General features: G+C 55.3%; 6 protein-coding genes across 6 annotated transcripts; 4 read left to right on the top strand and 2 right to left on the bottom strand.

The window, feature by feature from the left end:
- Window positions 1–871: 871 nt before the first annotated feature.
- MRS44_001582 (uncharacterized protein) lies at window positions 872–1536 on the top strand (the record flags this gene model as incomplete). Its single annotated transcript, XM_065623752.1, has 2 exons — window positions 872–1118; window positions 1193–1536. 2 exons carry the CDS (start codon window positions 872–874, stop codon window positions 1534–1536), a joined length of 591 nt encoding a protein of 196 aa, XP_065480175.1.
- Window positions 1537–1562: 26 nt separating this feature from the next.
- Window positions 1563–2876, top strand: MRS44_001581 (uncharacterized protein; the record flags this gene model as incomplete). The annotated part of the gene is made up of 1 exon (XM_046274870.2): window positions 1563–2876. The coding sequence occupies one exon, from the start codon at window positions 1563–1565 to the stop codon at window positions 2874–2876; it is 1314 nt and encodes a 437-aa protein (XP_046138151.1).
- Window positions 2877–3469: 593 nt separating this feature from the next.
- On the top strand, window positions 3470–5449 carry MRS44_001580 (uncharacterized protein; the record flags this gene model as incomplete). The annotated part of the gene is made up of 3 exons (XM_046274871.2): window positions 3470–3886; window positions 3951–4813; window positions 4885–5449. The coding sequence occupies 3 exons, from the start codon at window positions 3470–3472 to the stop codon at window positions 5447–5449; spliced, it is 1845 nt and encodes a 614-aa protein (XP_046138152.2).
- Window positions 5450–12020: 6571 nt separating this feature from the next.
- On the top strand, window positions 12021–12758 carry MRS44_001579 (uncharacterized protein; the record flags this gene model as incomplete). The annotated part of the gene is made up of 3 exons (XM_065623750.1): window positions 12021–12213; window positions 12294–12542; window positions 12613–12758. The coding sequence occupies 3 exons, from the start codon at window positions 12021–12023 to the stop codon at window positions 12756–12758; spliced, it is 588 nt and encodes a 195-aa protein (XP_065480174.1).
- Window positions 12759–13364: 606 nt separating this feature from the next.
- Window positions 13365–16551, bottom strand: MRS44_001578 (uncharacterized protein; the record flags this gene model as incomplete). The annotated part of the gene is made up of 2 exons (XM_046272001.2): window positions 13365–16334; window positions 16393–16551. The coding sequence occupies 2 exons, from the start codon at window positions 16549–16551 to the stop codon at window positions 13365–13367; spliced, it is 3129 nt and encodes a 1042-aa protein (XP_046138154.2).
- A 3305-nt stretch (window positions 16552–19856) lies between these two features.
- On the bottom strand, window positions 19857–21588 carry MRS44_001577 (uncharacterized protein; the record flags this gene model as incomplete). Its single annotated transcript, XM_046267302.2, has 3 exons — window positions 19857–20369; window positions 20421–21356; window positions 21451–21588. The coding sequence occupies 3 exons, from the start codon at window positions 21586–21588 to the stop codon at window positions 19857–19859; spliced, it is 1587 nt and encodes a 528-aa protein (XP_046138155.2).
- Window positions 21589–23120: the final 1532 nt, after the last annotated feature.

The following is a 23120-nucleotide window of genomic DNA, read 5'->3' as shown; positions in this document are numbered from 1 at the left end:
TCCGTGTCCCTACTCACCAACGCTCTGGGTTAGAAGCGCATTCTATGAGGGAAGGAGGGAAATAAAGGGGGCATCGCCTTATGGCCCTGATACTGTTAAATGCTGCCGGCCTAGGCAATCGAGGTTACACGAAGAGGAGCTGATCGTCGCCATCAAGCAAAAGCAATTCCCAAGATGTGAGATGTGATTGGGAGCAAAGGAGCAGAGTTGCATTCAAATCTCAGAACAATGGCCCAGGGCTGATTCTAAGAACCAAGTTGGCTGGTCTGGTCGTTGTGTGGCTTGGATTTGGGTTCTCGGTCAAAGGCTGGGGGCTGAATCTGTCAAAAACGGCAGGCCGCAGTTCCACGTTGCCAGGCTGTGGAGGGGAGGCATACGCCATCTCTGATAGCTGAGACAGTCGGCTCATCGAGAGCCCGGTTTGTTGGTCGTGCCAGTTGTTGGCCATCTCGAGGTTCAGGGGAGAAGGGCAATGGCCCACCACGCAAAGCGTCCCGTAATTACCATCTTGGTACGGTATGCTTCGTGTTGAATTCCTTGCCGAGACACTGTGCGGTGTCGAATAATGTTTCCCCTCTTTCTCACGCATGGTGTAAGGCTGCCAGTGAGGATGAGGGCTCTGAGACATGTTGTTTGAAGCCTGGATCAACATCACTCAACGCAGTCACTCGGCGCGGGCCTTGGACATCTCCCGCCCAGACAATGGGCTGAGAAGGAGTTTCCCAAAGCGGCCGATTTGTCTCAAATAACTGCGCAGCGGCGCTCTGATTGTTTGCTCAGGTTGAAAAGGTATCCACCGACGAGTTCTCGCCTGGTCACCGGTCTCCTCAAGGTGGGATTCTGGGTGCCAAGCTGAGCCAGCAGTGCAAACATGCAGCAGCCTGCTGCTGCTGCCGAGAGAGCATTGATAATGTACTTGATGTCGATTGCCGGCGGCAATCGTGAGCGTCCCCAGACCCAGGCTTCTGGGACTCTGCTCCATGCAAACAGACAAGACTTGGGGATTGTCCAAGCGCCCCCCCTCTCTGCTCATTCATTGACGAAAACGGCCATCGCCAAGGGTATTCACACTGGTAATACCCGAAGCCGGGTTCCTGGTTCGATGGGGATCCGAAGACGTAAGCGTCGATGTCGATGTTGTTGAATGAAAGACAGTTCTATTCTAGAACGATTAGAATTCTGGAAAGACCAGTTCCTACCAAGGAGTTTCTGCGTTGCAACTGCCTTTTCCGTGGCCTTCTCGTTGCGGCAAGTGGCCCCGGCCGATTTCGCGGGGAGGACAGGAGGGACCGAGCGCCGGAGCCCACTGGCCTGGCAGGCACGCGAAAAACGCACCTTCCCCAGCCGACAACACCTCGGCTTCCCAGTGGAGATCTGTTAGACAGCCGCTTAGCTCTGTCGTCATGTGGCTCCGCCCAACCCCAGAGAGCTGACAAGGAGAGTCTGGCGCGTTTTCCCCTTCGCTTCCATGTGACATTCTCCTTCACCAAAACTTCGACTGTTCAACACCTCGAACCTCCAACACACGCGCTCTAAACGACCGCTCCCATGCTACCGACCCGATGACCGATTCGAGCTTCGTCCAAGCGCAGCGCCGCGTAGCTGCGCGCCGCCAGGCCCGCGAGGCCGAAGCCACAGCCCGTATCGCTGCGCAACGGCAATCTTCCCGAACCCGATCCAGCCTCGAGCGCCTCCCCTTCCCCCTCGGCCGCATCGGATCTGCCTGGGATGCGATATCGACGAGAGAGGGTACGCGACCTGCTTTTCGTGTGGGACAGGTTGACGCCGAATTGCTTGACGTGGAGCTGCTGGATATCCTCAAGGACCAAGTTTGCGAAGGTCTGAAATACTTTGGCGGAGGACATCTCCACGATGACTGGTCGGCCGAGATCATGCTAGCCCTCAGGGCAGTACTGTTTAAGCTCACTGTCTGGGACCACGATGCGACATACGGCGCGGCTCTTCAGAACCTCAAATACACGGATGCCAGGAGAGAGGGAACCGTCCTCAAGGCCCCCTCCAAGGCGCAAAAATCGCTTTACGGGTTGGTGACAGTATTTGGGAACTACGCCTGGACAAGATGGGAGGATTGGCTACTGGAACACGATGATGGATACGATGAGCCCAGCCCGCGAGTGAAGCGGCTCTCGCGGTTGACATCCACCCTCTCGACTGTCCATTCAGCTGCCGCATGCGTCTCCTTTCTTATCTTTCTGCTGCACGGCCGATATCGAACACTTCTCGATAGAGTTTTACGGATGAGGCTTGCGCCACCCACTAGCCAGGTCAGCCGAGAGGTCTCGTTTGAGTATCTCAACCGACAACTTGTCTGGCACGCCTTTACTGAGTTTCTGCTCTTTGTGCTGCCTTTGATTGGTATCCAGCGATGGCGCCGATGGCTGACTCGGACATGGCGAAAAACCAAGGATATCATTAGGACAGGCCCAGAAGAGGGCAGCAAGGCCAATGGAGAATATGCATTCCTCCCTGAGAGGACATGCGCCATCTGCTATCAGGACCAGAACGACACTGCGACTTCAGAAACAGAGATCCTGGCGGCAGCAGCCTCCAGCGGTGTTATCGGCTCTGCCCAAACGGATATCACCAACCCATACGAGACGATTCCTTGCGGTTGTGTGTACTGCTTTGTGTGCTTGGCAACCCGCCTGGAGCGGGAGGAGGGAGAGGGCTGGACATGCCTGCGATGCGGTGAGCATGTCAGAGAATGCAAGCCTTGGAGTGGTGACTTGCTGGAGCCGTCGAAGCACAACTCGGCAAAGACGGTGGCATTTTCGGACGATATCGCCGGGGGTGTGCTCGTGGATGAGAAGGATGAGGACTCCTTAGTTGAGAGTCTGAGTACATCCTCAGACTGAGTGATATGGTGTTGCCAGATGCGCAAGATGTACATATATGCATATAAAAATACTGTAGTTCTTGTAATAGTTACCCATGGATACTGGGCATGCGATTTATCAAAATGCCTCTTGTAGGATGGATCTGAACCCGTGGCCTGCACAAGAAACTTGTTTTGACGAGAGACTTGATATCAAGATTCAGCTGGAGGTCTCGAGCAAGGGTGCAGCCCCTGCAACGCTGGCCTATCGTTCACGCACTCACTCCACTGAAGCCCGCTGATCTCTAGCGTCTGGGGGCGCGCGTCATGGCAGGAGATTGGACCCTTGTTTTTGCTTATTATCAGCCGAGAGATAGAGACGGGCCTGACCGACATCCTGGATGCCAACCAATCTACCCAACAATTGGCAAAAACAACACCAACGACTCGAAAGCCCGCGATACTAATTCTCTCATCCTTGACTCTTGGATTCAATTCTTGGGCATTGCACGATTATATAACGACTCGATAATACTAAATCTTAATCGAAACGACAAACATCCACTCATGATATAACAACCCTCCGACATCGATGTAGTCCGGCCGCAACCCGCCCTCCCTCGACGACATCCCATGCCCAGCTTCTTCCAGTTCACGCAGGGCTCCGAGTCGCGCGTCCGCCCGAACGACTCGACTCCGCTTCTTGGCCGGTTCCGCGCCGTGCCCCCGCGCCCGGGCGTTGTACCGCGGCGGCCCAGCCAGCTCGGCCTCTTATCGAGCACCGCCGCCTTTGACGGCCGCGGCAGCGTCCACATCCTCGGCTACGGCGCCGTCCCCAGTAGTGCTGTCGCTGCAGAGCTTGCGCACATCGATGACGCCGGGAGCACCACCAGCAGCGACGGGCTAGAGGATGAGAGGACCGCGTGGGAGCGCGCTTGGCAGCGGTGGGTGCTGGATATCTGGGTTGACCCGAGGCAGTCGGCCGTGAAGAGGGTCGTGGACAAGTGGTGGAGCAGATATGGGTTTCTGGTCTTGATGCCGGCCTTGTTGGTACGTTGAAATGGCCTCTCTAAAGGGCGAGGCTTGCGACTGACTGGACCGACATGAAAAAAAGGCTGTGGCTTGGTGTTCTATACCCTTCCCCCAATACTCCCTTCGACGAGATCACGACTATGACGACGATGACGATAACCTCCCTCATGAGCCCAAGGCACCCGGCCACGGAGCAGTGCGAGTCCAGGTCAACTTTTGGTTCTTCCTCTTCGTCTACTATGGCTTCTACAACCTCACCGCCCTCATCTGGATCACAAAGGTTTTTAACCTCTACAGTCTCAACTGGTGGCCGCAATCTCTCGGCTTCCCACTCACCGTCTTTCTCATCGCCATTCTGTCCATCGCTCTACCCATACCGATATACATGAACAGCGCGACCCGCTTCCTCACTGTTCACAACACGGCATGGATCTCGTGGACCTTTATCATCATGGCCATGCCCGTCGCCATCGCCTTTCTCATCCTCACCACCAACGAGCGGCACATTGGCCTCCGCCATTCACTCTCCGAGACACAGCGCATCTTTACCACGTCCTGGTGGACCGGAGAACCAGAGTCGTTGTCGGGCAGAGACCGCCGGCGCCGTAATGTCTCCGCCGACCTGTTCGACACGGACATGCTCCGGGTCGAGCCGGAGCTGCGGCCGCAAGGCGTTAGGATGCGTCGACTCTGGCTGCCGGCAAGCTTTGTACGGTTTCTGTGGTTCTGTGTGGCCTTGTTCATTGGCTTGATGGCTTACGTGATTGGAGAGGCGTATGCTGAGATCTACCTGCGAACTCTTCCACATAACAACTTGGAGACAGTTGTCTATGTTTATGGCTGGGTCGCGACAGTGCATCTCCTTGACGCATTGACGGGTTGGGTGTTGGGTATCCGTGAGGGCGAGCGTGTAGGGAGCTATCCCCTCAGCTGGGTCTTCAAATTGTAAGTCTACAACTGCCAAGGCTTGAGAGATAGCCTTCGCCTCCAACGCCCCAGCTAACACGACGAATCAGATACTTCATGTTGACCTATCAGACATACGTCCGCTCCCTCTATGCACGCCTGCGTTCGCCAACCCAGTTCGTCATCCTCCAGGTCCTCTCATCAACAAGCCTGGTGGTTATCACTCCCATCATGATGACCTCTTGGATGCACAAGATCCTCTGTATCTTGGGCCTTAACGGGCAAAGCTACGGATCTTACCAAAAGCTTCAAGCTCGCAACGTCTTCATCCGCTTCCTGGCCGAGAATGTGTCCATGGCCACGTTCCTAGGCAGCATCCTTGTGCTGCACTTTGGCGCTAACAAGGACGTCTACCCATACTTTGCCTTTGACACCGAGGGTGAGCCCTATAACTTCAACGTCACCTTTTACGCCTCGACGGTGACGTGGGCGTGCGAACTGGTGGCGAGTATCGTTGTGCGGGGTCTTATCCGTGTCTTTTTCCACATCGACGTCGGCCTAGAGGGGAAGCTAGACCTTGCTGTCTGGCCGGAGCTGATGCCAACGTGCGTCGCAGTCATGCTGCACGTGTTACAGAACATGCTCTTCTCCATCATTCGATTGCAGTTCCGCTGAGTGGAGCAAGATCGGCCTCGCGGAGCCAAGGTCATCATTCAGGGGCTAGATCCAGGGACCATGAGGCAGAGGGCCGGAACGGGCCGAGTCATGCCGAGGTGCCGCTCTCTAGACGGATACTGTAGAGGCCACGCGTTGTGCTGCTAAGAGATGGCTGCACAGCCGGCAAGAGAGTTTGGGCGGCTTGGGGCTCTTGTTGGAGACGTTGGTTCATTGGTTCATTGGTTGCAGCCAGTTGTTGGCTTTCGATGTTTGTTGCAGGACAGCGATTCGCGCATGATGCATGGTTTGTTTGGCTTACTTGACGTTAGAATGTGAGCTGCGCTTGGGACGCAGACAGATACCCGCTAGAACGTTTCTAGAGAGTTGTCGTTTCTTTTTCCTCATCTTTAGCATTGTTAGATACCACATCTTCCCACCGGCCAAGACCGTTAATAGAGTCTGAAGTTAATTGCTGTCACGCAAGTTAAGAGAGACGAGTTTCAACTCATGTGTGGTATGCGTTGGGTCCATATCGAGTGGAGGGCGTTGATATAGAGTTTCCCCGCCACAACTCTTGGTTCTCAACATCAATTGATGTGCGCTATGGGTTGACAAAACTTATGCGCATAGCCAACTGAGGGGCACTGGGGCTGGGATTTGCAGACCTGACAGCATGCCTCCCGAGCTGTCACATTTCTCACGAAACTCGGATCATGTCTGCTGGGCTGAGCTGATACACAGAGGTTTCCATGTCTCGTGGTGGATATGTCTGGAGAAACTCGATACTGGCGAGAGAAATGGCGACATGGCAACAGAACCATGCTGGTCAGTTGGCTCAACTCGTCGAGCGTTTGAACAATAATAGGGCCATTTCCTAAAAGGTCCAGTCGCATGCGATCTGAGTTGATAATTGATCTGTTGCTGGGTCATGGCTGTTGGGTGTCTGTACGAATGTCATGCTGGCACAGCGGCCCCATATATCCATGCTTGGTAGGGGGATCCATGGCATCATCGCCCATCGGAGAAGATGGGGACGCTTGTATCGAAGCTTGGGACTGTACGGCCCGGACAAACGCCACTAGGCATGATGACAACGACGCGACTGCGGCTAATGCAAGCCCCGGCGGCCGTCTTCTTGTCGACGGAAGAGTGCTACAAACAGCGGTCAAAACTCCGCTGCTATCGATGACCGGTCAACCAGTGCAAGAGAGGGCAGATGATGCTGTGATGGACAGGCAGCCGGTCAGAGGTTTCTGGAGGGGAGAATATGCAAGACATTGGACGAAGGGCTGGGGGAACATGGTGGCACAGCAGGGAGAGGGAGTCACGACAGATGGATAAGGCTAAGGGTGGGTGAGACGAACAAGGCAATGGGCTCCGGCATGGCCAGAGACAGACAAGAGCAGAGAAGCTGATGCAGAAGCGGGCTGCGGCGCGGGTGCAGACGCACAAGCAAGCAGGAGCAGCAGATCCAAACGCAGACGCAGACGCAGACGCAGACGCATCAGAGTTCTGCAGGGTGGTGAGAGTGAGGAGCTAGCAGCCGGGACCAGGGCTGGAGCAAAGGTTGCAACACCATTGCGGACTGGTCATACATGAGTGGCCATGATTCGCAGCAACGCCTTTGCGAGCCTCAAGAACCCACCCCAGCCGAGCTGACGAGGTCATCTTGAACCCTCCTGCCGAATGCCTTGGAGGGCTCTAATCTGGGCGGGCTGGTGGACAGACGGCTAAAGAGAACCATGCGACGCGCATGCAATGTCATGCGCGTGAACGCGAAGGTACCTGGTCCGTCCATATGTGCGTGCCTCATCGTCGGGATCCATATCGGGTTGCAGAGTCTCAGATATCAAGAGGCTGGTGGAGTCGCGCCAGAGTCAGTCAGAGGATCGCGGGCTGATTGTCACAGGGAACCTGCCCAGTAGATAGCATCAGAACACTGCGAGTGATTTGCCGACAAAACAGGGGTGCTTCTAGCTTGTCAGAGCGATGGTCGGAGAAGCCTGATGAGTCGAGCGAGCCTGGCAGCCTGGCCGTCGGTTTTGGCCGCAATGGACTCATCGAGATGAGCTCTTCGTCACGTCTGGAATGGAGAAGACTGCCCAGGGTCCACTGCGTTCGTACGTCTCCTCCGGAGGAGGGCAGCTTGTGTAGACCGAACCTCTCCACTGTTGCAACTCGGCCGGACGACTTTGTCGCCTCCATGTAGGTATGGACTGATGCAGGGGAATTTGATGCCGCACAGTTGCAACCCAAGTCGCACCAAGCTGCACTCACTGGTGGAGCGCCGTGGATCGTTTGGGGAAGCCCTCACAGAGTGGGAGGGCACTCACTGCTGGGAAACACGGGCTTCCGAGTGAAGAGTCATACATACCCTCCCATTCGCGACAAGCACATGTACTGTACTGTAGGTATTCTGTCGGCATCGCCAGGGTGCGTGTGCTTGGGCGCCTCCCGCTCTGAAACAAGACCCACGAGCCAGGGCCAGCAAGGTTAATCATCTTGGTCTTCTTGTCTCATGCCGAGGCGCATTATCCGCTGATTAGAAAACGGGTTGCTCTTGCTGGCGAGCAAGTTTCTCAGCTAAGAAACGGAACCAAATAGAGGGCCGAGGCGATAAAGAAAGGCTCCGACCAGTCTAGGGCTTGGGTGCACCATGGAACGATGGCTTGTCGCCGGGCTGCATGCTGCATGGGTTTATCGCGCCCAAGGCTGGACAACGGAAACGCAGTGGGCACCGAGTCAGCGGAGCAGGTGGATAACCAGAGTCGATTGAAGGAGTGGACAGAGAGCGCGCAGTCTGAGTGGATGGTGTGGATATCCATGAGGAGTTGGCTGGATCGATGGGCAACAGAAATTGGTGACTTGGACGCTCCAACAACATGACTGTCAGATCTAACGAGCGACTATGAGAACTCTAAAACTCTTCGCTTATGCCGACAAGCATGATGATGGCGTGAAGATGGAGATTCATTGGAGGATGAAGGGAAACAAAAAGCCGAGGAGAGTTGTCGACTATCCATTGGAGATAATAGCAATTAGTTAGTTATGCGACATGCGTGCCTTCCTACCTAAGTACAGTATTATCGGACCATGAAGCCCCAGCGCAGGAAGGAACCGAGGACGGCAGGCGCCTGACGGACGCACCTTCCGTTAATTGAGGAGCCTCCCCGCGGGATGGATGGGGACGAAACTGACATTTTACAGGGACCAGATCAGTTGAAAAATGTGAGAGTCCAGTGTAATGAGTGTAGCAGTCCAAAGGAGGAACCCGTCACAGCTGCCTGAGAAAAAGGAAAGAAAATTGCCCAGGTCCTGAGGTTGGTATGTTCCATCGTCGAGTCTCCCTCCGGCTCTTCAAAGACGTTTCCCAAAGAGGCAGTTCACCGTTTCGCTCTGATATTAATCCCTGGCCTTTTTCGACTCCTTCTCCGGCACCAAGGATTTTGTCCATTTCACACTCCCCCAAGGAAGCCGAGGGAATTTGTCATTGACGCTGCCTTGCTTGGATATGTACGACGTCGTCATTTCGAGTGAGAAGTCGTAATGGATGATGGTGAAATGTCAAGCTCAGCCATGGCCACCAAGCTGTGAAGTGGGGAGCTGGCTGCGGCCATGGATGCCAGACATGGGACTATAAGCGCCAAGTACTAGCCAAGTATCCATTCTGAACAGCAGCAGAGCACCGACGCTCTTGAATCGTACCTCATATCATGGCTGGCTGGTGATCCGCCGGGCTTGGGAGCTGGCATACTACGGCACGCCCTTGCATGGATACCTATCTCACCCCGAGTCGTGCCTCATCAGCCTCGCTCCCCCTTTACGCCTGGCTTCTCCCGTGAGCCGGCTTCTTTCGTCTGGGTATTTCGAGCTCTCCCCGAGCTCTCGCCGTACATGCCCGTGTGGCTGTGCCGCCCTGGTAGATTGAACCGGGAACCCGGGGATCAGGGAACCAGGCACACATGCCAGGGGAGCATGGCGATCGCATGGCCTTGAGGGGCTGCTGAGGAAATAAAATAGCGAGGCCCAAATCGACCGGAGCACCTGAATCCCATCACAAAGATCCCAGTTTGTTTCCCGGGCCAGGGGTAGGGCACGTTTGGGGATGGGGATGGGATTGGGCCAGAGTCATGGGCAATCTCCATCTCGCCGTCCATCCATGGCCCGCCGCTGGCTAACGTGTATCCGCTCCGGCAAATCCATAGCGAAGAATTCTAGCGCCCCTTTGAGCATCCACCTTGCTCACGGCGCGAGGGCAGTAATTTTGCTCGGCACCAGGACGAGGGCGTTGCGTCTTGATACGTGTATCATGTCCAAAGAGCAATCTGACACTCGAGACCAGCGCACGTGTGTCCTGCTTGAACACGGGTGCAGACCCTCCCAGATACCACCCTTTGGAAACATCATTGGATCTTGCAGTTGCATAGATAGGTCCCTATAGATATTAATAGACAGACCCAGGACCGGAAACCCAATAGCCGGCGGCGGCACTGGGGTAATTAGGGGTAACGGGATGAGAATGACACAGTCCCTTAGTCAATTATCGACATGTACCTGTGGGAAAATTTTTCGAAATAGAAGGATAGAAGGAAAAAACAAAGACCAACCAAAACCCAACGGGGTCCATTTGGTGGCGGTTGAGTGCTGCACCGGGCTGGGGCTGGTCCCGCGATCTGTATACCTTGACGGTACGCAGGCCAGACGCACGGAGTAGCGCCGGAGGCCAGCCCGGGGTCTCACGGCGTCTCACGGCTCACGCACCCGACTCGCGCCGTGCGCCATTCATTCGCTGCCTCCGGGCTGATGCCGAACCCGCTGCTCCCTCTCGCCATCATGCATTCATGGAATGGATGGATGGCATCTTGACCCCAAGCCAAACCAAGCGAGCACACGTCAACGATACGAGCCGGGCACGTATGTGAAATTCGTCACGGCATCCAGTATTGGCCTGTGTGAAAACGCCATTACTTCATCCGTGGGTCGATCGATGTCGGGGCCAGGACGGGGCCGGACCCAATGGGAGAATTTCCTAGGGGGTCAACTTGGAGCTTACATAGCAATGGATCTAATATTGGCATATCCCAAAGGCGGGCAGGCAAGTGATGGGAGAAGGCTAGATGCAAGCCGCCCCAAAGGGAGCAGCATGCAGTGACTGTGCGTAAGAAATGGCGTTTGACAGATCAGAACCGTCGTCAAGTCGACTGCCGTCTTTGTTTACAAGGGTAGTTAGCTGGAGTGTCCGTCGACCATGATGTGGTTCGCTTCTGATCTATTGCACAACGTGCTGCATTTGCTGCCACTGTCACGGTTTGTGGACGCAACCACTGTCTCTCGCCAGGTGTGTGATATGACCCCAGTGCTTGGACTCCATGGCACCCTTCATGCTAGGCATTCATTCACGCACGGGGTAGCAGCAGGCGCTCACAAAGCCATGCAAGACGGTTGTCCTGTGTTACCGATATATCCGCAGTTGTACGACACACGAACAAGGCCAGGTTACACCTTTTCCACGTAGTCTCTTGTGTTGGTGACCCGGATAGTCTCCGATGCAAACAACGAGTGTAATCTTACACGGAGAAGAACACCTTGGGAGCTTCCGTCTATCCTCCAGCACGCAACCTCAACAACGCTCCCATACCGCTACGTCCACACCGACTCTCTGGAATTCTCATCAGTCTTCTTCCTTGATCGATGCGCTCCATGCTTATCCGCTGGCGCTGGTGAACCAAGCTCCAGTAATAAGATAGCAAAGTATGAGTTATTAGTAAAGTACCTGCCCATGTACCTAGCAAAGTACTTCCCCATCGGGATGCAGTCGAGCAAGACCAGAGTCTTAGGCACTGCTGGGGCTGCCTGGAGCGTGCTAGCATTGACCACAAGTCGGTCATTGCCCACCGCCCCCCGACCAGCCGCATCCAATCTGTCCCGTAAATTCATCGCTGCCGACGTCCCCAGTCCAGGGAAGAAGGTGGAAAAAGGAAGGAAAAAAAAAAGCTGTCGAGCCCAAAAAATTTTCCCCCTCCTCCACCTTGCAGCTTCCCATTACACCCCTGGTAGCCTCGCTGCACTTCCCTGTCAGGTTTCCCCTCCCCCTCGCTCCCAATCGCTCAATCGCTCCTGCCATTCCCCCACCAAACCTCGCACGCCCAAGCACCACCTGCGGTCCTGCACCCCTCCTTCCTCATCCCGTCGCCATTGCCTGTCCGTCCGTCGTACCTTCCCCTTCCCTGCCCCGGCGTTGACTTGTCCGGGCTGCCTGCTGCTTTCGAATTGTACCTGCCTGCTACATCTGCTGCCCGTCAGGTACGAAATCTCGACCAAGTACCTTGCGGATACGGAGCACGTACCTCGTTCGTACTTTCCTCCCGCCTGCTCAGTCCTTCTTCCGACCACCGACCAAAAACCAAACCACACTCCCTCCTCCTTGTGCCTGGCAACCGGCCTCCGCTCGCCCTTTCCCAACCTGTATCCCTCGTCTCTTTTCTCTCTCTCCCCTTCCTTCCTTCCTTTTTCCATCCTCCCCTCCCACCTTCACTTCTTCTTCTCTCCCCCTCCTCTTCCTTCCTCTTCTCTTCTTCCTCTCTCCACAATGAGCGCCCAAGAGCCAGTCTCCTCCACCACTCCATCCTCCGCGACAAACATCACCACGTCTACCGCCGCCGCCAGCCAAGATGCCTCGGGACGACAGCCCTCCTCCTCCTCCTCCCGTTCCGCCGAACTCGCCGGTGCAAAGATAAGCCTGCGCCAGACGCTGCGCAGCTTCCCCGACTTCCCTATTCCGGGTATCAACTTCGTCGATATTATGCCCCTCTTCGCCGACCCAACCGCCCATGCCACTCTCGTCAACGCCCTCGAGCTCCAGGTCACCGAGTCTTCCAGGCCAAGCCTGACGTTATCGTCGGCCTTGATGCCCGCGGCTTCCTCTTCGGTCCCGGCCTCGCCCTCCGCCTCGGCGTTCCCTTTGCCGCCGTTCGCAAGAAGGGCAAGCTCCCTGGACCCTGTGTCACTGCCGAGTACGGCAAGGAGTATGGCACGGATTTCTTCCAGATGCAGGAAGACGCCGTTCGCGAGGGCCAGAAGGTCCTCGTCGTTGACGATATCATTGCCACGGGTGAGTCAATCCGCTTACTATCGCATCATGCATAGCGTTTCCCGGACTCAGACTGACGTGCTCTCTCTAGGTGGTTCCGCGAAGGCTGCGGCCGACCTCGTTCACCAACTCAAGGGCGAGGTTGTAGGATACTTGTTTATTCTCCAGATTCCCGGCCTCAACGGCCGAGATAAGCTCGGCAACATCCCCACTCAGATTCTCCTCGAAGACGCTTAGGTGGTGGACGCCCTGCTTCCTCTTCTTCGATCCCATTTCCAGCGAATATTCGATTCCGGGCCATAGATCGACGTCGACGAACTCATAATGTGCTTGCCCCGCGGCGACGCGGGCATGGGGATTCTGCTAGAAGTTTCGAGTCTTTTGTCATCTTTTTTGTTTCTGAACTTGAATCGTCTGTCGTGGCTCTGGCCAAACTTTTCAGCATTTTCCTACCTGTTGAGATCTTACACTGGTTGGCGTTTTTGTGGAGGGTATTATTTTCAACAACAAAAGTCTTTCGGGCTCGCGCATATAGAAAGGGGATTCGGAGGGTACGTTGATATAACCATAAGATCTCGATCTAATTACGAAATGATTGCAATGTTTCTTGTCATGAGGATCGAATTCGGTTCGATTCATCTGAATATTCGCTTTGAAAACCGTCACTTACTCCATTTGTTGGTTTAACCCTTCTCCACCAGATTGCACACAATGTCTCACGTCTGAGTCAACAATTCAGTTCCACAATGTCTATTCGTACCCACGCTACCGGAAAATGCTCGTTTAACCACTCGCTACATAAAAGCCACCGCAAGACAAACGCCGAGACATGCATAATCTGGTTTATATCACAATGGCGTTTTCAATCAACATCCCCTGACTCTCAACCACATACTTCCGGCGCATTCCCACGCCCTTTGCCTCGCCAAACCGCCCATAATCACCCCTGGCACCACGCATGAGAACCATGGGAATACCGCTGAGCCGTTCCATGCCCTTGGGCGTCAACTGCCCCACTGTCAGAAGCGGGCGCACCATGTCATCAGAGCCTTGGGAATCGTCATCCTCTGGACCCTCGTCTACGACAATCACAAGTTGTAACGAGTTCGGCCCTGGCGAGAAACTCGGGACACGCTCCAGCTTCTCACTAAAGGAACAGCCGCCACGACGCATGACGATGATCTGATGCTGGCGTGGTGCGGATTCAGGCAGCGGCGCATCGCATGCATGGCCGGCGAGGAAGACTGTTCTCCAGGGAAAGTTGGCGAGAGGATTGCGAGCATTGTAGCTTGGCGAGGCCGACGTCGGAGTGTCGATGATTGGCGGCATGGGGAAGGCACCGGCGCCGGTTGCCGTGTAGGCCGACCACCGGAGTATGGTGGGGCCGGGCTCCGGCTCCGACTCCGGGATGTCGGTATATGTGGGTTCAAAGACGGAGCTCACAGCACGGAGCAATGATTTGAACAGAGACTCTGAAGCAATGGGCGGCTGGCTGGCTACAGAATCGCGAGATGCGTTGGCTCCATTGGCGGGAGCTGGCTCGCTGGCGTTCTGCTTGTCCGGCAAGTCAAGCAGAAGGTCGATCTCGACAATGTCCTTCCGCCGGAGGCAGGTGAAGGCTTCGTCCTTGTAGTGCCGTACGTGCTCTGCGTGGAAGTATACGTTCTCATGGCGACCGAGCTCCCTGCTTGCCGCGTGAGTGATCCTCCAAGTTCGATCTGGAAGCTCGCCATCCGGCTGGCGCTCCAAATGCAGTCGCATGCCATCGAGGTTGCGAACCGTTGGCCCGTTGTGGGTATACCATACAAGAGACGCTCCGAAACGTGAGACCAGCGAGCTGGCTGCATCGCCGGCCGGGAACTCTATCAATGTCGTGATGCGCTCAACGGGTGCGGTGCAGGTACCGTTTTGCGGAAGCATTGTCGGGGGCAACGTCCAGGGGAAGAGTGTGTAGTTAGTCTTGGCTCTGTACCGGGTCACTCGTCTCTTGTCTTTGTCTGTGATCTCGATGGTCTCAAGGGGGCCGTGGATGTTTGGTGTATTGTGCAAGTCGACAAAACGAGAAACGCTGAATAGGTCTTGTCGGGCTGCTGTTGCTGACTCGGCTAGCAATCCTGGGACAGGAGGCACAGGACAGGTATTCGTGTAGGTCTCGCCGTAATACTTGTATCCAGTGACATCGCGTTTTATTAGAGGGCGACGTCCAGTTGGTTTTGCTCGACGATGTTTGGGGAGAATGAGGGGATGGCCTTCGGTGGAAAAGACGTACGCAGCATCGAGTTTGTTGAGCGCATGGTCGGGATCGAAGAGCAGGTACATATACTTTGTCGTCTCGCCAAGGAAGAAGCTCTCCATTCGATCAGACTTTTCCCCTGTACGGACGTCTTGAAGACCAGCCCACCCGCAGGGAGCATAGCATCGTCGTTCGATGTCCTTCAGAACCATTTCCCCAACATACAAGTACCATGGGTCTTTTGTAGCACGGTAAATGTAGTATGTCGACTCTATGAACTCGGGGCGACCTGGCCACCAACCGAGACCCTGGTCAACGTTGCCGTCTCGGACAGACCAGCGCTCAGGGATCGCTGCGTATCGTGTCCAGAGAGCGGTATAGACGAGATTTGCTTCGATAGCCTCATCAACCTCGCCAGCCATGGCCAAGAGGCCAGGGTAAAATGCCCCCAAGCTATCAATCCACATGGTATAAGGTTGACCAGTAGCTCGATGGTTGTTCGAGTAGTACGGATAATGACTCTTGTCGGTGTAAAGGTATCTCTTGACGGAGGCGTGAGCTTCATGCCATGCTTGGAGGAAAGCGTCTGAGGAGTGAAGTTCTGTGGGGAGAGGAGGATGAAGAGCGTTGGGATCCAACCACCCGGTGCTACTCTGTCGATGAGATGTTGATGCATTCAGCAGATCGTGCCCAGCGAGTAGGATGTGGCTCTTGAGAGCATACTCAAAGAAGCTGTCCATGCCGGCACCAATTCCAGCATGCGGGCTTATCCATTGACCTCGTTCTGCATCAATACCATTGCCAATAAGACCGATCTCACTCCTCCTGCCCCAAACCGCCCAGAAGGCTCGCTTTGCAGCCTGCTCAAATCGAGGGTCCCCTGAGAGGCGGCTTAGGACGGTGAACTCGAGAGTCAGACTTCCTGCTCCAGCACTACATGTCTCGGTGATTTCTTCAGGTGCACCATCTGAAGAAAGCTTTTCTTCGTCGGCATCACGATGAAGAGGCGAGTTGGTGTAGAAGGGAATGCCATATCGAAGGTTGACCCGAGGATATGGAATGCCTGTGTCTGTGAAGAATGCAGGAAGAAGTCTCTGACCGAGGTCGAGTGCAAGTCTGAGGAGTTGCCCGTCGTATTCGAATCCATTGGGCCATGATATAGGCGCCAGTTCCAAGGGATCATCATCCTTGACGTCGGCTGCCTTTACATCGTATCCAGTAATAGGTAACTCGCCAATCGCAAAGAGATGCGCACTGAGAAGACCGCCGAGTCCGCGTATGACCGTCTCAAAGACCTGGACCTTGCTATCGAGGTCAAACCCAAACGCCCGGAGGCCTTGGCCCGACGCACCTGGTCGTCCATCACCATAGTATTTGACAAACTTTGCCACTCCATCTTGAAAGTCGCCCAACGCTCGCGATCCTGTGTACGTCCCATCGTCAGGTCCTCCGGCAAGGATGGCCAGGGTCGATAAACTGTCGATGAGGGTGAGGGAGTAGTTTCCTAGGGCGTCGTTGAGTCCGATGTGGGCGGGATTCTCGCGATCTCGAGTCAGGGGAGCGCATGTCAAAGGGCGAAGCTATAGAGACAATGTCAATAAATGCAATCGACTTGACGTTTGATGCCGCATGACATACCTCGTCTTCAGGGAACCCATGCTCCATGTAGTTGCTGAAACCATGGTAGAACATGTCCACTGTTTCCCGGCGCAACCGCGCAAGGTGGTCTTGCCGCATTGCCTGTGCCGTCCATGGTAGCACGGCGCATATGAAGAGTAGGACAGTGGCCAGCAACATCCTGTTCCTTGATCATGAAGACAAAGCCTCGGGGATTCTAGCCAGGGGGTGATGGCGCTCGAGAGCTGCTCGGCTCATCGAGAGAAGCCGTAAAGCAGCGAAGCCGAGTGGGTGGCATGTAGGACGTCAGTGATCGCCTCGTTTTTCGCGCGCGACAGGCGCCCGGCGTCAGTCTCTGGAGTTTCAGAAGGAACCGCAGGCTGGTGAAGTGATGGCGATGCTGTCATCTTTTCGACAGCGCCACATCTCTTCAAGATGTGGCGGGTGGGTGTGGCTGACTATCTTCTGTCATAGCTGACAAGATCCCGCAAGGCTACGAGGAACCCACCTTCCGCCTTCCCTTCTCGATCGTCTTTTCAGGCCATCGCTCCTTCATGCCTGACATCCACGGCATTAGATTTTCCGATGGTAACGTCGGGTATCACTCAGTAGGCTCCCGGCACGGCTTCCCGGGTTCGCTTCCCTGGATCTCTTTTGCCCAGTGTCAAATCTCCACATCTCTCTGCTGAGCCTTCGACTGCCCGTCGTCAACTTGGTTGCCCAAAGATCCCGGTCCTGCTCAAAGCAAAAAGCCCCGAGCCCCGAGGCTCGCGCCACCACGATGGGGGGTCGCGATGCAGATAGTGCGTCTCATCCCTGACAGGAAGCAGAAGCGCCAAAACAGGGCTCACAGACAAGCTTCAGTTAGTTTGCTCTTTGTCTAACGACGCTTCAGCGGCAAGCGCCAACGCACGCCATTTCCATCGCAGCCGAGTGCTACTCAGTGTTGGTCACGGCTTGTTGAACTCGGTGGAAGACTGTTAAGCGCGTTACAGCACAGCAACCATCAGGTTCTATCACTCTCATCACACGCGCGGGCGGCTCTCGTACGGTGTGGTTGGCATCAGGGACGCGCCCACAATGAGTTGGATGGTGCGAACCAGCCTGGAAAGGCCATGTACAGATACATGCCGTCTCTACACTGCCATGGGCATTGAAACAGGATCGGATCAGTCCCCACTCGAGCTCCATTGAAGATCCTCCACTCCACGGTCAACGACGAGCCACGCGGAGACTGGCCGGTGATGGCAGCTCCTAGCGTCATACTACGTACGTAGTACGTTTGCTCTCTTCCCTCCTGGCTTGTTTTAGGGTCGCTGACCTTCCTCTCGCATGGGCAACGGCGCCGTATTTGCTTGCCGGAGCCTCCGAAGATAGCGTGTACCACATACGCCCATTTCAAAGAGAAAATCGGCACATGCGACAGCAGCGCATGAGGCGGCGGGCAAGATGAACTACGTATGCATTGTTCCCTAAACGACACATGCTTCCAGTTCGACAGCCAGCCCTGGGCAACCCCAATGCCCATGCTGTGCGATAGCGGTGTGCCTGCGTTGGTGGGCAGGGACCGAATCTTGTGCATCTCTTGTCACTCTACCAGTATCCGCTCTGGCAGCCTGGACTAGCTCAGCCAAGGGCCATCCCCATCGCAAACTGTTCAACTCCCGCATCTTGCGGTGCTGCAGCCTTCTCAACTGGTTTCTATTTCGGACCTTGTTTCGTCTAGCCAAGGATACAGCTCTGGGCTCCGCCGACACTGCCGTTTCTCACTGCTTGCTTGACTCAACTTTGCTGATCAGCTTTTCGAACATGACAAGTGCTCAAGGTGTTGCAACCTGTGATATCATTGGACTGTCAGACATAGGGCCCTAAAGTTGTCGGATCCGTCAACGCCCTGTTCTCACAGCAAGTGGGTATCTGTGTCCCTTGCTTCAATTTCATCTACCTTCGTCCCGGTGTTAGATGCACCGAAGTCAAGAACGTTTTCTTCCGCCCCAATGTCAACTACCAGCTTCCTCGTGCCTCGGGGTCGCTTTGCCAACGGCCGAGTCTGATGCCCGAGAACCATTATGTTGTATCCCGAGGTGTGTCACGGAGGATGAACCTGATCTGTCCAGGGCGCTTCGGTGCGGTCCCGATTGTACGGCTGTCGCTTCTCACCTACATGAGTCTGGTGTGATACAGTGACAACACTCGGCATTGCGTTGAAACCACTCTGCTTGGTGGCGCAGCACACGGTGTGATCCTCAGCTTCGGCCTCTAGAATTAGTCTGCTGAGCCTTGGCCTCCTCCGCATTTGAGGGAACAATCTCACAATCCACCACTGTCCTATTGTGAGACGTTTCTGGCCAGCCCAACTTCCCCACAGGGCACAGGGGGGCCACGGTCGTTTTGGGCGACCCACATCCGAACATTGCAGTCTACGGAACCATCTATTCCCCGGGCCATTATTCACGGCCATGAGCAGGTCCCACGACGTCCTACCTATCTAGTTCGTTCCGTGTTCCGCAAGCCATGGTACTGTACAGAACTAGAGAAGGAAAACTGGTCAAGTTCCGCGCAAACTCGGGTGGGCGGACGGCGCTCAACGCTTCGCAACACGCCTCAACCCTAGCATTGCCGAACTGTCAAACGGCGTGATCTGCATCGGGGGCTAAGCCTGGATCCCTGACGGCTAGGGCGTCCGTCGACGGGGCCACTAGTTTAGGCTCGAGGCGACCCCATCGAGCTTGTCTCGACACCACACCCTCCCTGCTGCGCTGGCGACAAATGGAATCCTTGTCAGCCTGACCCAGCTGCATGCAAGTTGCAGCGACAATCAAATTTACTTGAAGCGCAATTTTCCAGACTGTCGGGACCGCAGGCTTGGATAAGTCTCTCAATACGAGGTTGAGTTGTCTCACTCTCGCTCGACATGTGCCGTGCCCGCCCCCTTTCTCTGCCCCCCTGCTCTTGCACAACACGCCACTGAGTTCAGCTCTCAATCGCCAATCTGGAGGCCCCTCAACCCGTGCGTCAAGGAAATATTGACCCCAGACTTTGTACGAAGCCACTCGAGATCACTTGACTTTGCACGTGCTGCGCGGAAAAGGCGTCTGCACTGCAGTGGAGGGCCGATGAGTTTCGGAGAGTATGACGAAAGAATAGGACTCTGCTGAGAATGAAGACCTGGTAGACTGCCCTGGCCTTACAACCAAGATTCGAAACGATCAGGACAAGAGGCTCAACAAGCCTCAACACAGCGCAATGACTTGGAAACCCACATCAGGGTCGTCTTTAGGAGCTCTATCTAAAAGCATATTTCGGAAGGGGTATATGGAAGATTTCTCATGCATTTCGCAAACATCCAGAATGACAGGAAACATGGGTAGAAAACAAGGAGTGTGGGCTCTTCGTCGAGAAGATGAAGCAATCTAAAACGGTATCCAGCAGGGGAAAGCACTTTACCACCCGATCCCAACCTTGCGCCTTGAAGCCGCCAACCTCTAAGATCCTCTCCGTCCTCCGTACATGGTCTGCGATCCTGGACTCATTCTCATCATTGGTTGCATACGGTCATTTCTTTGTTGAATCACTCCGGGCTCCATCTTGATCTGCTGGTCCCATAGATGCATCTCCATCATGTTGTTTGGGTTTGCGGAGGCCTCGTCATCGAGCTTGAAGGGGCCATGGACTTGGTTGATAACCTCGTCCTCATGGGTGTTGTGTGAGCCAACGCTCATCATTTCATCATTGGTCGGGACATCACTGTCGTCGACTCCGCGAGCGCCCGAGCGCTTTCTTGTTGACAGGGATTTGCGACGTCGTCGGATATTGGCATCGCCGTGTGACTCCATGTACAGTCCCTCCTCAAGCTTCAGATCGTTGACGACCTTGACCTCGATATCGCTGGCGCTTAACCGCATGTTTCGGGAGCCGCCTAACTCGATGAATGCCTCGAGGATCATCTGGTACCGGTTCTTTTCGACTCTCATCCAAGCTTCACGGAGAAGTTCCTCCTGGAGAAACAGTTAGCCATTGAATATCAGAGGGGTGCGCAGGGGACTAACATCTTTGTTGATCCAATCGATATACTTGGATCGGCCACGCTTGAACTTCATCTGCAGCATTTCCTTGCCGGGGCACTTGTGGAATCGGTCCTTGAAGTCGTTCTGGATGCTCTCCCACATGTCCTGGCCCTTTTGGTGGCGGTGCTGCCATCGCGATTCAAAGATGCAGCGCTCTTCCTCGGGACAGCTGCTCTTCAGGTTGGGTGGAACTTCTTGTCCGAAGCAGTTCTTGTGTTCGTCAAGAGGATCCTCTGCCACAATGTTCCGAGCTGCGCCAGACCTCTTGGACTGGCGCTTCTTGACGCGATTGGGAGCCTGTAAAACGCGCCGGCGGGGAGATCCGGTAACAGAGCGAGGGACATCTGCTGGCAAACCATGCAGCCCCTGGTCTTCCATGCTGGGTCGGCGTTGCTGGCGGAACTGGGACGGGTGAGGTTCATGCAACAGAGGCGCATGGGGCATCTCGCGGTGGTGCATTCCCATGGGCATGTGTTGGCTTTCTCGCATCATCATCTGGTTCTGATGGTCGACTGGAGCTGCTACGCTGAGGTAGTAGGGTTGGTTCATGGTCTGCGGTTCGGGTCCAGTCGACACACCAAAGTTACCCATGTAGGGCTCTGGCGGTCCTGGAGTTCGGCGGCCCTCGTGGACATAGTTGGGGTCAAGGAACTCTTGAGTCACTGGGGGCTGAGAAGTCATTGGCGAGCTGGTTTGGGGAGACTGGCCGTTGACGTCGAATTGGCCCGGCCACTGCTGGTGGTACATCTTGGAACTTCCCGGAGGGGTTGGCTGCTGGTTAGGAGTCGTTGGAGGAGGAGGATACTGCTGGTGTGCAATTTTAGACACCTGGTGCAGAGGAGGAGAGCCAGCAACTGAGATGGGAGTCAAGAGCGACGAATCGCACTGGCCAGGGATGCTGTTGAAGGAGGAGGAGACCTGTTTTTGGTAAAAGTCAGTCCCGTCGCCACTACCACGAGCAGGGGTGCCAGATATGGCTACTGCATATCCGTCCTTCGGAGGAAGAACTCACAGATGCGTATGGAGTCAAATCAGGGTAGGGGGAGGCCGGCAGGGCAGCAGTCGTTGGGACAGCGTCGTGCAAGTTGGAAGCTCCCGAGAGACCATCCGAATGGGGTAGACCTGGGGCAATATACTGCTGCTCAACCATGATCAAGTGGGTATCAAGCTGGGATCTTGGACAGCTGTAGTCCAAAGTGGTCGGGTTATCAGCGGGGCTGGGGGATAGAATGCTTTTGTGAGAAGTGGTGTACAGCCGTTGGTGTCGTGGCGGCGGGTGGGAGAGTCTGTCTGAGACTGGCGCATTTATGAACAAAGACTGAGGTGTTCCGGGATGGCATCAAACCCTGGCGAGGCAGATAGGGAAGAGGAGAGGCGAGATGGGATTCAGCCTTTCCTGGCCGCGGCCGCTTTTTGAAGACCCGGTATGTCCAGAGATGGAGGCCAAGCGCAAGTGCAAGGGCAAGAGGAACAAGAAGAAGAAGAAGAACGGGTTGCAAGTGACAGAGCCTTGTGGAGACGCGGACGCAGTCGCAGACACACAACGGAGACGGCCCGGCCTCTTTGTATAAATGGACTTTGGAGGTGAAGAGGCAGTGGAGCGCAGATCGACCGAGCTCGCTGGAGTGTAGGTAGGTTTGCAGGGAGGTCGAGGTCTGGAGAGCAAAGGTACCAGGACATTCTTGGAGAGCAGCGATATTAACAAGCCCAGGGATCTCTGGACCAGCGAGGAGAGACAGACCTGGTCAACCCAAGAGGCAGGGCAGGGGGAGGGGCGAACGGGGGGAGACCGGGGTGTTGACTGAGGGATTGAGCCCCAAGGTACGGCCCTGCAATGATACTGACACTGGCACTCACTGGCAGAGGTGGCCACGGCCATGCCAAGGTACTTGAACTGTCGTGCATAAAGATAGCCGCCGAGGGTCTGAGGCAGAGGGACTGAGATGGGCTGGCTTATGCTGGGAATAGGGAAAACACTAAGGACAGAGGACGTGCATGCCAGTGGAGAAGGACCAGGATGGAGGGGGAGGGGAGGGGAGGGGCGCGGCTTTGGAGGGTGTGAGTGGATGTGGCGTGGGAGTGGGCACGACATGGGGAGCACATTGTATGGGGCATTGGAGCATGGGAGGAGTACAGTATGGGGGCATGGGCCATGGGTGTGTGAGATGATGAGATGGATGGGAAAATGGATGGATGGATGGGTTGGATGGAGACGCTGATCTCGAGAAGGGAAACAGCACCGAACAAGCCCGGTAGCTTTCTACTACCTACCACAGAGGGAACGTCGCTGAGCGCGCCTCAAGGGAACTCCGAACCTCTCAGGGCGAATCACCAAAGCCCTGCGCACACACGCCTAGCGTCTCAGGTACGGGGTCTCGAGCATTCTACGAAACCGACACTCTGGATAGATTGTGTAATTGCCAATGCCTGGCACTCAAGACTGAGCCGAACCCGAGGCGGTGGCAAGGAAGAGAGAAGAGCAGGTTTGCTCATCCCACCAGAGCCGTCATGGTCGACAGAGAGAGATGGAGAGAAGCAACTGAGGGGAGCAAGATCAAGAGTGCTGTCAATGATGGAAACAACCCGGACTTGACAGGTTTGTATTGGTCTCGATAGTCGAGTGACACGACAACGACAATGCGGAGGGACGAGACATATGCCGCGCTACTACTCGACAACAGA

The sequence above is a fragment of the Fusarium solani genome (assembly GCF_023522795.1).
Source record: "Fusarium solani strain SB1 chromosome Unknown bctg00000000, whole genome shotgun sequence".
In the NCBI taxonomy this organism is placed as follows: domain Eukaryota; kingdom Fungi; phylum Ascomycota; class Sordariomycetes; order Hypocreales; family Nectriaceae; genus Fusarium; species Fusarium solani.
This window is presented reverse-complemented; position numbering and strand designations above follow the sequence as displayed.